Source organism: Passer montanus, unplaced genomic scaffold (genome assembly GCF_014805655.1).
Source record: "Passer montanus isolate IOZ18808 unplaced genomic scaffold, ASM1480565v1 scaffold32, whole genome shotgun sequence".
Taxonomy (NCBI): Eukaryota; Metazoa; Chordata; class Aves; order Passeriformes; family Passeridae; genus Passer; species Passer montanus.
Genome location: NW_024367930.1, coordinates 10,157,880 through 10,175,467, shown reverse-complemented (window position 1 = coordinate 10,175,467; position 17,588 = coordinate 10,157,880). Strand labels below are relative to the sequence as shown.

The following is a 17,588-nucleotide window of genomic DNA, read 5'->3' as shown; positions in this document are numbered from 1 at the left end:
CAGTAAACAGTCCCATGGAGCTTGCAGTTACTACCACTGCACAAATAAATAAAACCAAAACAAGTCACGCAACCAAAAAAAAAAGTATTCTCCTCTGGTACAGGCAAAGTAAAGAAGACATTCTAAAGAAGGTAAACTAGCTTCAAGTTAGATTATACTGGAAGGATGAAAGGATCCTATGGGTTTGAGCATGCTCACAACTTTCTGATCTTACTGATTTTTCTAACCAACATTTCACTCTGTCAAAGCCTCATTTGCAGTCCTTGGCTCAGGCTCAGAAAAGGTCAGTGTATGCGTCAGGCATTTTGTAAATGCAATTAGAAGGTTTCTGGGAAGTACCTACTGTACCTTCCCCGACTGTCCTGTTTTGTAAACTCTGTTTCTGTAACAGACCCTGTAAACTGGATTAATTTATTTCAAATTAAACAATCCATGCTTTGTACAAATCTGTGAGATAAACCTATTGGAGTACACGTGCAACTGGCATCAGCGAGGCCATTTCTGCCAAGCTGTATCTATCTATAGCTTTGGGGCTGTCGCAAGCACTTAACTTGTTTCAAACTACTCTCTTGTTTAATTAAATAGAACTTCAGCACAGATGTAACGGGCATCACACTAAGTACCCAACCACTGCAAATCCCTTACTGCCCTGATGTTCTTCCTGTAAAAACTGGATTAGATCATCGTGGTAAATTATGTTATAAAACTCACCAAGAACTTGAACTCCTCCTCTAACTGGTAACTGAAGAAATCTAGCATGGTAACACACAAGAAAACAAACCTTTTCTCATTCTCAGCACTCACCAATGAGGAAACAAATTTACAAGACAAGGCAAAGCCAGTATATAGGTGTTTTCTTTTAGCAGCTTTAGGAGAAAATAAAAACACCCCAAAAACTAGGCAATTTGTTTTCCTTTCTCTCTTATAATTCACATTCAGCTAGAAATAAGTCTTTCAAAATATCTAGCTCAACTATTTCCTGTTTTTTCTTTTCTCATCAAATAATTAAATTCAGATATAACCAATCAATTAGGAACCAATTCTTTTCAGTCGTACGCCAAGTCAGGAGAGTCAGGTTCATCCAAATGCAGTTCTTTCCTCATTGACCCTTCTATCTCTGCTGCCAAAGAATCCTGTTAAAAGTAAGCACAAAAGAGAAAAAATATCATAGCATTAATAGATTGGCATGACAGAAAATAATAAATTACTTACACAAAATAATAAATAATGAAGAGTATTTCTAGAAGAAAAAAAGGAAGGTTTAAATATGAAAAATGACTGGAAAACTAATGTAGGTATTTAAAGCACCGACAAAATATGGCTTAGCTTCATTTTCCTCCAGTATGTACCGTCTGATGATACATAATATCTCGCAAAGAACCTTAAAAAATCATTGTAGGCAACAACATGATCCAGCTACCCAGACCAAATTCCATACTCAGTAACACTCACCTTTCACGTATAAAGTTTTGCTCTTTATGTTGTCATTTAGAATAAACATAAAACCCACAGCATTATCCACCCATCCACAAAAATGACATGATTCTTGGCATAAAGCACTACATACTTTCTCCATAAGGTTACAGGAAGCAGGCCTTCAATTTTCTGTATCTGGTCACTAAGATTTACTGCTGGGTGCAGGGTCTAAGTATCAAACATTAACAAACCTAAATGATCTTTTGTCCCATGAGTCAACATTTGAAAATCATTTTCACACAAAACACATAAGACTATCTCAGCACAAGCATATTTTTCATAGCTTTCAGCTGTATTTGTGCAAGGACAATTTGTATTATTTTTGTAAGCACAACTTGTATTATTAAATGTCTGCACTTTAATTTGGCCTGCATTCAGTTTCAGAGGGGAGCACAAAAAGGCAAGCTAAGCCTTTGTTGGCAATTTACTTCTTGTGAACACAAATAAAATGTGTTTTTCTTCAGCTGTAAGACAAGGCAGGCCAGATTTTGCTGCTTGAATACATTAATGTATTTCAAAAGAAGCCGCTGATACCATTGCCTTCAGAAGTAATCTAACTACTCTTAGAAATACACAAGCAAGCAGAGCAAGTCACTACACACATTGTTATGCACTCTTTTTTTTCATTTCATTGAGGGCACCACATATTTTCTGAGTTTTAAATGTCATAATCACATGAAATCAGGTAAAGAAAGTTGATAACACCAGTGAAACCACCATAACTTGCTGCCATAATACAGATTAACAACTAACATTCTTTTAATGAACCACTGAATTCTCAGTCACTATAAAACAAGAAGTTATGCTTTTAACCCTGTTCAAACGTTTAGACTGAAGAACTAAAATGTATATCATAAATGACTAGAAAGATGCCATGTCTGGAAACCATAGTTATGTTATTAGGAAGTTATATCTCCAAGGATATTGAAGATAAACAGGAAGCTCCTAATGAACATCAGCGCCCACAGTACAGGAGATGCCTAACAAAGATGTATAGAATTGTGTAAGAACCTGTTAACCAGGTTTCACAGCATAAGCACAGACACTGCAGGCTGTATATAACACTGCAGCAGAGCTGCACAGCACCACTGGTTCAGAACCAGGTTTGCAAAACTGATCACTCAGGTATCCTTTAAGGCTATGCAAATCCACATTTCACCCATGCTTATGTCAAATCTAGGATTCTATCCCTGAAACTGCAAGTCAGATGCAAACACACTTCCTTTGCTTGGTGTGTGCAGGTTTTTCCTTAAATTTGCTTACCATAGGGAAGAGACCAAGGGAGTGGTACCGACGTGATATAGCATTTGGCATTGTCTTGTTCCTAAGGTTTTTCAGCTCTTCTTGAGCCTCATGAAGCATTTCCATGCACTCTGCATACTTGTCTTCCAGCTCTCGCAACTGCAACATAGAGAAAACAGTCCAAGACTTTATGGAGTGCACTATTACCATAAAAATCCTGCAATTTTTTAATACTGGTAAGCAATAATGGTGTAGGGAAGAATAACCCACTTTAAAGGAATTGATCTCCAATTGAGTATCACTGGAAGATCATTAATAACACGGATTAGTGATGGGAAGGCAGGCAGGGAAGGTAACAATGTGGAAGGATTTCCTTCCTTTCCTTCCATGTGAAGCCATTGTCAAGGAGAAGATACAGAGCTAAAAAAGTATCTTTAGTTTGATCAGGTTTAGTGCTTAATCACTGTCATGATGACCACAGCGGCAAACACCATGGTCTGAGGAGAAGACATTCCACAGCGGTCCAAAGGACTTAGGAATTTTAAAACCAGGACTTTCATGCCTACATACATATACACGTATAGCTTTCAACAGCCTGAGACTATGCCTTATTTTTAGCTTTTCCAGGAAACACATCTTATGTAATCACTCTGTCTACAGATGTCTGTGTGTCCTCACAGCTTTTGGGTTCATCAGCCACTTCAACTAAGTTTGGCAGAAATCTGAAACACCACATTCCTACAACTTTCACAAAAATAAGCTATTTGGTTTAGAAAAAGAGATTGGGTTCATTTTCTTTCCTAAGAAAGCAATGGTGAGGCATGACCCAATCTTTGTTGAGCACCACAGACACAAAAGGTCCACCCGCTGGAAAAGCTCCTCTGGCCATTCCCACCTTCATTACCAAGTAATGCAAGTGCAAGACACATCCTAAAGGGATCAAGCTCTATTCATTCCATCTTGTCCATTTTTTTTCATGTGAATGTAGCACCCATAAGACAACCAAAAATGCTGGACTGCCTTATGCTTGTACACTGAACAAAGACAGCATCAGTGAGCTCTTCCATGTTATCGCACTAGTCAAAATAGGCTGAAATTACCAGCCTAGAGAAGTCAGCCTCTAAAGGTGTTCCTGTACAGCCCATAAGTCTCTGTGTTTCAAAATGTGTGTCATCTGAAGGAGCAGAGAATAGGTAAGAAAAGGTTTTGAACTCTACTAGGGACATAAATGTCCCTTCATTGCATATATACAGGCAAAACTATTTAATATTTCTGATCCAACTCAGATAAACTCTCATGGCAAAGTGAACAGTCATTGCTGGGCTACTAAATTATTGTATTACTAAGTAATGTACTCACCTCTGCTGTGAGCTGTCTCTGGGCATCTTTAGCTGCTCCCAGATGTTGCACAAGTTCCTCATTTTCAACTGCACACTAAAATATCCCAAAAAATGTTAGAATTACTGCAATGTTTTGTCCTGTGATATTTGTATCATATACTACAGGTAAGTAGGAAGACTGTAACTTTTCTCACCTCTCCTCTACAGCAGTATTAATTTAGAAATTAGTTTAAAAACATTTATAATATTTACACCAGAACACACAGCATTAGGATGCACCTTTCTAAATGAACCTCCAAACAAGTATGTGCCCACTGAAATACTTGCACTGACATTCTTGTCTCACTGATATAACTCAGAGGAGAGTTCTATATCTAATATTTAAAATAATTTTAACTATTGCATTTGAGAAATCATATATGCATCTTTTAATAAATTGATGCTGTCTAGTCAAGTATGCCAGATATTAAACACCAAACAAGGTCATCCACATAAGGAAGGTGGAATATTTCCTTTAGGCTCTAGAATAGAAAGGATTTTAATCTGTCCTCCAGTTACATTAGTAGCAAATAACAACAGTAGTCTCTCAAATGGATTGCTTACAGCTTTTGCCTTTTTCTGCAGGTCGACTATCTGAGAGAGAAGATGAGTGATTTCTTCTTGCTGCCGGGCAGCATCTTCAGTTTTCTTTGCTAGCTCTTCAGAGATATTGGCAATCTGGATGTTTGCATCCCCTTTAAGATAAGTAATTGCAATTAACATCACAAACCCAAAATCAGAAAAGTAAGCATAAAGATGTTCTTTTGGAACATCACTTGCTTCAGCAGAATCCTACCCCCAGTTCACAGTAAGGTATTTTTGAAAATCACAGTAGGACACAAAACCAGAAAGGCATCAAGTGCTCATGCTGCAAAGGAAACTGAACACTTTCAATGCAAAACTATTTTAAAATGAGAAAGATTTAGCTTTCAGCCAACATTTTCTGGCGTGAAATTTCAGCCCAGAAGTTTTCTCCTCATAAGCATTTATAAAATGAAAATAATTACCACAGATAAACATGACTGATCTGTTTTGGATTTTTACTGACCTATCTCAAAAAAGTATAAAGAAGTAGGCACATACTTAGCTCTTTTACACAGTCATTGACAAGTTGTTGTTCTTTCTCTTCATAAGTAATTGTTTCAGTCTTCAGCTGACAGGCCTGTTCAAGAAATCCACATCAAATATGCTACATTAGCACATTTGTTCTTTGCCAGTCTGCTGTTGCACTTCCATCTGCTTCAGAAAGACAAGCTATTCTAATCACTCCTTCAGGAAGACAGTGAGAAACTACACTTTTTGCCTGTCCTCCCACATGTTCTGGAAAAAGAGGCCAGGTGAACATTTAGCAGAGACATTATTGTATAGAGAAACTTGCATCATTATCACCATATCCCCACTAGATGTCACTTGTGTATTTTGCACTAAAAGTAAAAAGAAAAAGAAAGGCTTGGACACACAAAACACTAGCACGCAGAACTGCAGAACTTGATCTGCTCACTGAGCAAAGCTAGGTATCACCAAAAACTAAATAAATAGCGTGGTTTAAATAACTGAATTAAACATTCAAGTATTTTAAAAAACATGCTATTTGATCCTATTTGAAAAGTTCTGGCACTGCAACTCACAAAAAACCTTAGTGCAACCTCCTTCCCTGGTTTGTCTTTTGCACTCTGACTCTGGGAGTGCCAAGAGCAGCATGGCTGCAGCCAGCTGGTTCTGTCTGGCACCACCTCGGTGGGTCTAATTCTATTCCCAAAGCTGGGGGGCATGCACAGACACCCACAGACTGCATCTACAGAGAACTGCACAGCTCACAGGTTTCAGATTTGGCTTCATCCTGTGCCTTGCTGGCACAGACTACATCTCCCTGGATGGGAAGGCAGTGCTGCATGGGGTTTCCTACCAGCTCCTGATGCAGTTCTACCAGCTCTCTCAGTTCTAATGTTCATTATTCTCAGACCATCTATTGCTCATCTTCTTTATGTACCTTCTCAGTTAAGAGCACAGCAGTCTCCATTACGTGGTGTCTCATGCAAAGATGAGACACTACCTATTTACAATGGACCCTACATTTGCAATGGAAAATAGTAGTAAAATTCTGTTTTCATGTATTCACTCTTAGACCAAAAGTATCTCTCCTACTACACGTTTGCAAAGTGGTAACATGCTCCCAGGGTTTAAAAGTTGGATTGAAAATATAAAACTATTCACTTCATATTCAATTATTAAACTTTAAAAAACTGTGTCATCTGTGAAACAAACAGAATATCATAAGATATAAAGAGAAGAAAAGCACATTCAGTTTAACTGCCTTGACTTGAAACACAAAATGAAGAAATGTAATGCAAATTTAGGCTAGAAATTTGCATTCTGACAAACACTGAATTGGTATCAGAGACCATGCCAGCCTACAAACTTGAGATCTGCAGCTCAAGTCACACTTATCTGCCAGGTCAGCACTTTAAAACCTGTTTCAAAGGGCAATACTGGACTCCAAAATCTGCCCATGCTCCTGCACATTCTTACTGCACAAACACTGCTTTGCATGTAGCTTCATTTGGGAAGAATTTCTTCACAGAAAAGGTGATAGGACATTGGAATGGGCTGGAGTCACTGCCCTAGGAGGTGTTCAAGAAAGGAATGGACATGGCACTCAGGGCTCTGGTCTAGTTGATAAGGTCAAAGGCTGGCCTCAATGACCTTAGAGCTCTTTTCCAACCTAAACAATTCTGTGATTCTATGTAGCTTCCACATTTCAGCCTTTCCTTCATTTAAAAGGATAAAGGATTGTGATTAAACAATCACAGAGAGATCTGTTATATATGGAATTATACTCTTAGTTAGACTCTCAGCTTTAAATACAAGCTTCTCAACACCTGTGTTCTGGCATTTAGATGAACAACTATATCAAGCAAAACAAAGGGAGCAATTTCACCTCAGATCTAAGCACAACATTTTCCTCTTCCAGGTCCTTGAGTTTCTTTTGAAGAGAGTCCAAATGAAAGTAGTTCTGGACGGAGGAAGAAGATTCATTCCTCTTCAGCCTTGTAAGAAAGAGCAACAATTTTAAATAAATTTTACATATATTATGGCAAATCTTACAGAAGCACAGACTGAACACAGGTCTCAAAAGCAAACAGAGCCACATGAAATGCAGCTTATTCATGCCAGTACTTTTGAGCAGCAATAAATTTGCAGTGAATTTCAAAAGAACATTTAAAATTTTTATTTATTATTCTGCACATTTCCTATGGAAAAGTTGTTCAGCCAAGGCTATGAGAAAATAAACCATGTTACTACAGGGAGCAAGCAATCCAATAGCTCCTGATTAATGCTGCACATGCACAGAATGCAGCAATAACTCTGCAAGGGCAGACAGCCCCTCAGAGCCTGCAATGCTGTTCAGCCAGCTAGCTGCCTGGAACCCACACTGTAAGCCACGCTTTATTTCTTTCCCTTGGCTTGGAATTTTTCCACAGTGCCTTCAGAGGTCCTTTAAGCACAAAGGTCAGTCATGTAGCGTGTCCTAGCACATGCAAATGTGTGTGGTGTACTGGGCTGCTGTCAGTGCCACCCACGGCTGCCCCACCACAAGAGTGACCCAGTTCCTCTGAAAGTTGCAGCATCGTGCCAGCAGCCTCCCCATGTACTCTCCCCTCCTGGCTCCTGCAGGCACCTGGATAGCCAGCTGGCTTAGTGCAAGTCCTTCCAGCTGGACCTTGCACCAAGTTCTGAGTCCCGTTAATAGTTCCAGCCAATACAGGGGCAATTTTACCACTTTTCAAAGTGATGAAATCATCCAACAGATGATAGTTCAACGCTGCAGATTGATTGACTTACGGGGTGGAACAGACGGACTCTGGTTCGCTTTCTTCAGCAGCACTGGTATAGAACTGGAGCAGTTCATCTTTCATGGACAGCTCATGCCGCAGCTGAGAAACCTACACAAAGAAAGAGCTCGAAGATCAGTAAGCTGACTTTCCAGACACATTTTTAAGCAAACTCACCACAAATCAGCCTGTTATTCACCATCCAGACATCATCTTGAACTAAATCAAGAGTCCAAGACTGAAACAGACCATAACAATTTCTTTTATTTCTTAGAAAGAAGGGGAAATGTACCTTTTAAAGTAGCCACTAAATTATTTTTTACTGGTCCAAATATGCAATTATTCACTGCTATTGGACATGTTTCTTTTTTACTTTCTTTAAGATGAGCAATCCTGACTTACTGTTGCATTAGTCTAGATTCACATGCACGGTAATGGATATATTGCAATGATACAGCAAGAAATTAATGTGGCACAATCAAGCCAAACATTGGATTTATCCATTTTGTGTGATGACTGTCTCCTTCTGCCTTGGATGCTGACCTTGCAGGCCTCAGATGCTGACATTTCTTCTTCTCCAAGAGGCTTTACATAAAATTACTGAAATGCTTGTGTAGTGAGGTTACAATTGTGACTCAAGAGCTGCAGAACACCACCACACAGTGGGTGGCTGCTGTTCTGAGGCTGTTCCAACAGTGAAGGTTGCAGTTTCCGGGTTCTTTTGGATACAGTAAAGTAGTTTGTGGGATTCCCATACTTAGTATAAGCATACATCAAAAATGAATGAAACATCAAAAGTGGGTGATTAAGAATCCTTGTAATTGTGAGCTCTACAAATGTAATCTTTGTTACTTTATATTGCTATTCTCCAAGAAAAGAGTTAAAAGCCCAATTAGACAGTAGCATGTACACCACTTCACAGCTGTGGTTTAAGATGCCAGCAGCAGGAGATTACTTTTATTTGCCTTACACAACTACAGACAGCATAACTGATCAGACACATCCATTCCCTTCCACTTGCACTGCAAGACTTGGCCCTAAGTTTGCACTTTACCATGTAAAAAATGCACAGCATGTTTCTAATAAGCTTCTGCTTTTCATATTGTAAGCATACTTTTCTTTGTAGTTATTATTAGGAAAAAAGCCAGAGAATATCAATTACATAGATTTGAACTCCATTTTCATCGAACAAAAGAGCAGATGCAATCCAAAAAGGCACTTGAATTGTTCAGAATTTGTAGCAAACAAGGTCATTTACTTAACTAAGACTGTTCTGCATAATGAGAAGTGCTAAGGCACCAAGTCCTCCTGAGACATGGGTTCTAAATAGCAAGGAGAAAAAAAACCATCCCCATCCAACCATATTTTAGAAAACTATTAAACAAAATTTATGCATTAATTTTTGAAGGCTCGCTTTCTCCATTTCAGGAAGAGCAAAAATGCTGAACTAAAAATAATGATTTACTTCCCTCCAGCACATTATAACTCAGCCTCTTTAAGAAGCAAGAATTCAGATGCTGTCTGTGGGTGGACACTAGATCATTTCCAGCTCTTGCTACTGTTTTTTTTTTTCCTGTGAATTAAAAAGACTGAGGATACTATTTTTACTGCCATTTCTGAGCATTCCAAACCTCCAAAAGAGCGTGAAAAGTCAGAAGGGTTGATCTTTTAATGGAACGGGACCTGAAACAATGGGCTTAAACTGAAACATGGGCGGTTCCTCTTAAACATCAGGTGCAACTTTTTAATTGTGAGGGTGACTGAGCACTGGCACAGGTTGCCCAGAGAGCTTGCAGGGTCTGCATCCTTGGAAATAGTCAAACACCATCTGGACATGGTCCTCAGCAACGGACTGTAGGGGGTCCTGCTTGAGAAGCGGATTTGGACAAGATGAGCTCCAGAGCTCACTTCCAATCTCGAGCAGGTTGTGAAGCTGTGAAACACTCACTACAGTAACTTCCAGCAACACCTCCCTTTGATGCAGCATTTTGTGGTGTGTTAACTTGGTGAGCAGCTAAGCACCCACCTGCTGGGCAGAATCTGCCCCACAATCCCCATAGGATGAAGAAGAGACTCAGAAGCTCAAGAGCAAGAAAAACTTCTTGCTGAGAGAGTTTAATAAGTGAAGCAAAACTTCCCATGCAAGCAAAGTAAAAGAAAGAATTTATTCACTGTTTTCTATCAACAGGTGCATGTTCAGTGACTTACTGGAAAGTGGGACCTTGGCACACAGAACTGTCACTTGTGAAGACAAACACCATAACCATGAATGTCCCAGATTCTTCCTCCTTTCCCTGACCTTCTATTGTTGAACATAACAACATATGGTATAGAACAATCCCTTTGGTCAGTTTGGGTCAGCTTCCCAGAATCTTGTGCAGATGGTGGACAGAGTGATTAGGGGAAGAAAAAAAAAGGCTGGGGAGGCTGAGAGGGGCATGAAGGAAAAAGAAAAGAGCCTGGTGGGTGCTGTGCAAGCATTGCTCTGCAATAGCCAAAACATTATTATCAACACTGATTTATCCCAAATCCAAACCACAGGAACAGGCAGTCTGGTGACAAATATTATCGGCATCCCAGACAGACCCAGTACACATTTTCATACTGCAAAACACTGGACTTCTTTTATGAACAGAAATAGCCTCTTCTACATTTTCACAAGCCACTGCCACATGTGCCCTCCAGAGCTAATTCTGCCCCATTGCTATTGCACAATCTTGGTATTGTTAACAAGCAATAGGGACTGTGCATGGAACAAGGCCCCTGACATCCCACGAACCAAGCATGGTGATAACTCATCTCTTCAGGCTTTTAATTGCCTCTGCTGGCCTGACAGCTTTACTCAGCTTCAGAACTAACTGATGAAATAGATGTACCTATCTTAAAATAATTTCAGTAGAAAATAAAAGCATCCTCACACAGAGGACAACAGTTGAAAGACTTGGGACTTAATTCACAGGATCAATCTTTACTGAATCATGAACAACTGTTTCAAGAGTAGAGTGATTTGCTTTTCCTGACAACAGCTAAGTGCTTAACAGGTTAGAATTACTCAAAAGGAAGGCACACTGTTACATCATATGTAAACAGCTCGCATACAAGTACCAAGTCAAAGAGCATTTCTGTCTTTCCAACATGACTTTCTACTCTTAATAGACCAAGAGCAATGTTCCCTTTTTAAAGCCACCATTCCAGATCATAATTCAACTTTTTCTTTTCGTCTCACTTTACACAGAACAAAATCAAACCTGGACTTTGAAACCTGTTATCATCAAAACACAAACTATGACAGGTGACCTGGAACTCGAATAACAGGTCTAGAGGGCTGTATTACCCAGAAGTTAACACAGGTTAGAGGTGGTCTTATTTGAGGACTGACACTGCATTGGAAATTCTGCCATTTTAGCTTCAGAAATATAGGACAAAATATGGAGAGGAAAAAGAAGCAGAAACTGGGAAATTTAGAAAGATTAGTGAGCTATTCCATTCTGAATATAGTTCACATTGTGCAGATTTACAGTTCAACATTTCTTTGATACATTACAGATCAACATTTCTTTGATATTGAGCTCTAATGTCAAAGGAGACAATACCAAAGTATAGGCAGCACTACCCCAGAGAAAAGGAACATGGAGCTGCAGCATTCTTACTGAACAGCAGATAGACACACTGTACCTGGGAACTACACTCTGCTACTGAAAAAGCAGACACCCATTTCTGTAAAGCAAAATATTTCACAATTAATGTTTCCTCAGTATAATGTTTATGCCTCTAGAACATAATAGTGAAACAGCAAGCTGAGACTGAAGTGTCTGTGCACACACTAAAGGGCTTGCTTCAGTCCACTCAGCCTTTTGTTCTCTAGTACAGCAAAAAATCTCAGTTACAATAGTTTTTACTGAACATGACCACAGCCCCTTCTTAAACTTAGCAGTGCCTAACAACAGAAACTCAAAAGACAAACCCAAGAATCCGATGCACTTTGCACAGGTCTTTATAACTTCAACGTGTATCTATCAACGTGGCATGTTACCAGCACAAAACTCAGTCTGCTTAATGGGATAGACAGAAGGTTTTGTCATGACAAAGGTCAAAGAGATATAAAGCTAAATTATTCATGCCATTATACATATACCAATAAAACCTTAATTTTACACCACACATCAGAAATAATTTGTCCCTGTATTACAGAAAACACATATCTCCCAGACAAACCATTTTTAGGCAATTTTTACAGAACTTTAGAAGTATCAATTAATTTTGTTTCTCTTACCTTTTGCCCTTAAAGACAGTTGTCTTAGTTACTGTTCTGTTCAAACATTCAAAATTCAGTTTTAATAGAAAATCTGCAACCTATTAAAGGCAGATTTTCAACACACAAAAGTGTCATGACTTTAAAGTCTGATGAGCTCTGCCTCAAAAGCATCAGTTTCTGAAGGAATCAAAATAACAGTGTGAAAGAGGGGTGTTGACAGAACATATGGCCCAACATATCAAGCCACCTGGTAAGAGGCTTATTTTTGGTGGCACGTTTCCTAATGCTGCTCCTCAATCCCACTAAATAAAAATAGACGTGGACAGAGGCAGCCTGTCCCTGTCCTCCACCCTCCTTAACCAAATTTTTCACTCTGGATGGATGATATGAATGCACAGTCCTGCTCAATCACCTTGCACATATCCAGTACATGTCATACTGACCAATACACAAATAAATTGGTCTGCCTCATGATGGGACTTGGGCAGCAAGCAGCAGCACTCCTTTGGGAGAGAACAGAACTATTTTTCCATGCCAAAAAGTGTGGGCCACATCAAAGGATATTATTTCACTGTGTGTGCTCCACCATGATTTATCACACATCACTGATCACTCCATCTGCACTTTATCCTTTATGTGAGATGTTCATAATACCACATCTCACACCCCTGAGCAGAGTTATTTATGAACCATTTTAAAAGTTTTTACTCCACTGTCGTTCATTGTTCTCTTGCTCTCTGTCTTGCTCAAAACCACGTATGGGTGAGATTCAAAAAGCAAGAACACTGCCTCAGAACAGGAGAAACAACATTGGCTCCTAGCTCATTTATTAAGCTGGAGTTTAGGGACAGTTGTGCTTACAGCTAAAGACCTCTTTTAAAGCACAGGTGCTACTTGAAATGATATAAGCTTTCTGTGTGTTTTGTTGATCACACCAATGTGTGCACTCCCAGCCCAGAAAGCCAACCATACCCTGGGCTGCATCAAAACAAGCGTGAGGGAGGTGATTCTCCTCCTCAACTGTTCTCTGGAGAGCACCCAGCTCTGGAGTCCTCAGGACAAGACAGACATGGACCTGTTCAAGCAGGTCCAGAGGAAGATCACAAAAATACTCCTTCTCCTATAAGGGAAGGCTGAGTTGGGATTGCTCAGCATGGAGAAGGTAATGCTCTAGGGAGACTGTATTGCTGCCTTTCAGTACTTTAAAGAGGGTTTATAAGGAAGATGGGAACAGACTTTTTAGCAGGGTCTGTTGTGATAGGATAAAGGGTAGTGGTTTTAAACCAGAGGAGAGCAGATTTAGACTAGATATAAGGAAGACATTTTTAGCAGAGAGTGTGGTCAGGCATCGGAACAGGTTGCCCACAACCAAATGTATGGACAAAGTGAAGCACACCTGCATTTACAGCATTCAGGCATAAAAATCTTACCTCTTCTCTGATGTGTTCTACTTGCTCCTCCAGGAAATCATTTCTTTCTGTCAGTGATTTATTCTTCTTTAGCAGCGACTGGCCAATCCGAGCAGCTAATTCTAAGTCCCGTTCTTTCTGTGAAGCATTAAGAACAGAAAGCCAATTTCAATTTATATTTTTTAATCACCAAGGGATCAGAGGGAGGGTAAAATTGCCTTGAAAGGGATGAATAACAATAAAAGGACTATTTCCTTCCATGAGGGTTTATTTGTTCAGGGGTTTTTGCTGATTTTCCTTTTCTACTCTTGCATATCTTATAACAGCATTATTCAGAAATGACTGACCCTCTCTCAAAGCATTCTTCAGTTTCCACTTGCTCCACCTACAAATAACAGGCAATGAGCTACGCAGGAGTAGAAGCCAGTTCCACCGCAATGAACACTCAGCTCGTATTTTTGTGCATGCCAACCATCATTGCTTTTGTACAAAAATAAATCCTAACTCTTTCCTTTTTGCAGATGCCCCGAACTACATTAAGTGGTTACTCTCGTGTCATGTTTGGCCTCTTCCTCCCCCTCCTCTATGAGTACAGTACTGGAAATCACCTATCTTGACAATTCACCACAGGTACCAATAAAAACTAGAAGCTTATCCTGATGATGTACATAAGGATATCTCAGCCTTGCAGAAGCTGGTACATGGGACTGTACTCTGCTTGGGAGAGGATGATAAACTGCATAAAATTTTGTGCTGTTAATTAAGCATTTCTATTTATCATTTTCTTATTTAACTACTAGATTTTTTAAATAATGGTAAAATGGTGCTGTGGTTAACTCCCTAATGTACCCTTAGTTCAACACCATTTGAGGAAGAATTTTCTCCCTGTCACTGAAAATACTGTTTGGAGCTTACTTACTGCCCCTGACAACCACCCAGATTTTATGACTAAATGTTACCTTATGTCATGCATATGTTCATGACAAAGCCTACAAAACGTACAGCTACTGTTCACATGGATTTGAAGTCAATGAATTTGAATGAAGTGGCTTTCATAATGGAAAATAAAGTTATATAATAACCAGTAAATAAAAAGAGAGGTGACTGATCAATGCTGTATCTGCAAATAGCATTTTCCAAATGGTTTCTGAAGGTCAGACTTATATTTGCATTGAAAGCTACTGCCATTATCAAGCCATAAAATCTTTATGTAATCTTACGTACAATCTTTCAGAACAATAGATGCCATGAAGTTATCCAAAATATATTTGGATATAATTTAAGCCAACTTACTGTTCCCTAATTTGGCTCACTTCATAAATACTGAGTGGAAAAAATATATTGCTGCAGTTTTGATTCTACAGAGGAGGAGCTATCTAGCAGCAATGTTTTTTAACTTCCAATTTGAGGAATGTAAGTCTATGTCCAGGCTCTTCAAATAATCTTCCCAGCCTTCCTACCCAATTTTTAGCAATTCAGCTCTAAATTTCAGTTTGGGGACAGGTCTCTTACTAACACAATGACAAGGAACCAATTTATTACAGCAATATGAGAAGCAAGACACATTTACACTACTATTAGAAAAAGATGAAAAAGCAGATTCATTAAGAAATCTGCTCCAATTTTTACCACATACCCAGGCAGGCCTGCTGCCATGTCCTTTCCTTAGTTTCAGGGCTACAGGCACAGACTTCTGAAATATCTGCACACATGCTGTTCCAAGATCTTCTCTTTCCTATCTTCCCAAATTAAGCACCTTTCAACATTGCAATGCAAGCACCTGAAGCTTGCAAACATGAAGGACAGACAAGGGGTAGCTTTTGTTTTTTCTCTCACTTGTATGTGTGAAAGCAACAGAAGGAGTTAAATTCTGCAAATGGCCATAATCTCTTATGATCACCACCATATGGAGAACAAAGAAAGGTGCTGTAACTGCACCTATTGCCATGAACAGAGTAATTTCACTGGAAATGATGGTCAAACAAAACAAAAAGGCTCACTGGAAGTATTTGTTTTAATAAAGTTTGACATGTTGTACTGTCCCTTATTTTTCCTTTCCAAACATCCAGATAGGAAAGTACACAAGAAGCTTTAAAACAGTGGCTTAGCAAGTCCTTCAACCATTGCTCCTGTGAGTGTGATGCCTGGATCTATAGACATTTGGCTACAGGGACTCAGGGGAGGAAACAGTTTGGCAAAATTATTACTAGGAGGACAACATCATTACTAGAAGGAGACCAAATGCAGTAAATCTCAGCCAAACAAGGCAAAGGGAACAGAGCACAAACAAGTTAACAGACTGTTACTACAAGGGGATGAATTATTCCAGAATTCGTCTTTTGGGTAGCACATCAGTTTTAACAGGTAATTTGTACAGAGGTGTTTGAATGGGTTTGGCTCAAAGCAGAAAATGTAAGACTGTACTGCATTGAGGGGTATCCAGAATAGGTGGGAGATGTAAATATTCATTCCAATGCTTGTTTTCTTGCAGAATTAGAGGAATAACAGACCATTCAATTTGCTAGAAATACACAATTTTTGGCATTGCTATTAAAATAAGCAAGCAATTGAGTATAAAGGATTAAATTGCAGTCAGCCATGAGCCAATTGTAACAGTTTTCACCTAAAGAATTACTCATAAGCATTCTTCAGAAAATCACTGCTCAAGTTTACTGCAGAAAAATAGCTGATTTTAGTCCAACAATTTATCATTATTTTTACTGAACGTAAGCATAGTACAATGACAGCTGCTTTTTGACATTTCTTGAGTGCTAAGGATTACAAGAATAACAATTTTCATAATAATGGTATAAAAACCCCACAAACAACAACCAAATCAACCAAGCATAAGGGAAAGAAGGCAAACGGAGTACTAGGTATTTTCTAATTTTGTGTCTATGTACTTCTCTGGAAAGAAATTATCTGAACAAATTATTATGAAAACAAGTCTGTGAGCTTTTTTTTATTATTTTCTGAAGAGAATCTTTCCATCAATAATGATACTCTCAGTTTTACATGTACTGTAAAATATGTGTCATGTTAAGATGATTCCTCCTCCTCCTTCTCCTTCATTAGGGCAAACATTTGGCCAAGAACAAGTCACATGGCCTCAACTGAAAAATAACCAGAAGTAATGAATCCATTTGACTGAGGTAAACAAATTATCTTTATTTAGAAATAATATTTAGCTTACCAGTGAGATAAAGTGTACATACACTTTATAGCCCTTATTCTTCCACACTGAAGGATAATCTAGCACAATTAGTGGTACCACATAATTTCAGTACTACTTTGTCACACTGTGTACAGGTCCTTAAACAGATGTAGTACTTGCCTCTTCAAGAAGACGTGTTACAGCATCTATGTCATTGTATGTTTTAGTCATCTGGCCCACTCTTTCAGCACATAAAACTGCAAAGAAATAAAGCAAAATATTAATCAGATAGGGAGTACTATTGGGGGAGGATCACAGAATGTTCTGAGCTGGAAGACACAAACAAGGATCACTGAAGTTCAACCGCCATCCATAGCAAGAAATATCTTTTAAAGTTTAGATGTGCGTAAGTTTTCATCTAAAACACTGCTTATGTCAACTTTTGGATGAGCACATCAAGAGCTAAAAATTGAAAATAAACAAAACAACAAATAAATAAAACTCAACAGCCCCCCCCTCAAACCTGCCCTCAAAAAAATCCAAGATTCATGTGATACTGGTAATACAAATGCTTGTCTTGTAATAAGCACTTGCTTTTGTCAGCAGCAGAACAAATTTAAAATGTTAAAACTTTTTTCTCTGAAGAACAATATCTTGAGTTTATTAAAAAATAATCTGGAAGTCAAAACAGATGTTCTTAGATACATAATTAGGATTCCATCATGTCACCTACTCATTGTATGACATGCAGTAGCATTACTCCATGAATAAGCAACTCTGATACTCTAAGGGGCACTGTTCATCCGAAAGCAACTATGTCATCTTAAGTTGATAAGGACT

At 38.8% G+C, this 17,588-nt stretch overlaps 1 protein-coding gene across 5 annotated transcripts in view; it reads right to left on the bottom strand.

Annotated features, from left to right (window-relative positions):
• Positions 1-17,588, bottom strand: part of TRAK1 (trafficking kinesin protein 1) — a 128,747-nt gene that overhangs the window by 22,850 nt on the left and 88,309 nt on the right. For all 5 annotated transcript variants that reach the window (XM_039715239.1, XM_039715240.1, XM_039715241.1 and 2 more), the window contains 9 exons: positions 16,929-17,005; positions 13,616-13,732; positions 7,941-8,041; positions 7,036-7,144; positions 5,181-5,259; positions 4,662-4,792; positions 4,078-4,152; positions 2,740-2,877; positions 1,057-1,133 (listed from right to left, as the gene is read on the bottom strand). In XM_039715239.1, coding sequence (XP_039571173.1) covers positions 1,057-1,133; positions 2,740-2,877; positions 4,078-4,152; positions 4,662-4,792; positions 5,181-5,259; positions 7,036-7,144; positions 7,941-8,041; positions 13,616-13,732; positions 16,929-17,005 — 904 coding nt within the window. The remainder of the gene's footprint in view (positions 1-1,056; positions 1,134-2,739; positions 2,878-4,077; positions 4,153-4,661; positions 4,793-5,180; positions 5,260-7,035; positions 7,145-7,940; positions 8,042-13,615; positions 13,733-16,928; positions 17,006-17,588) is intronic.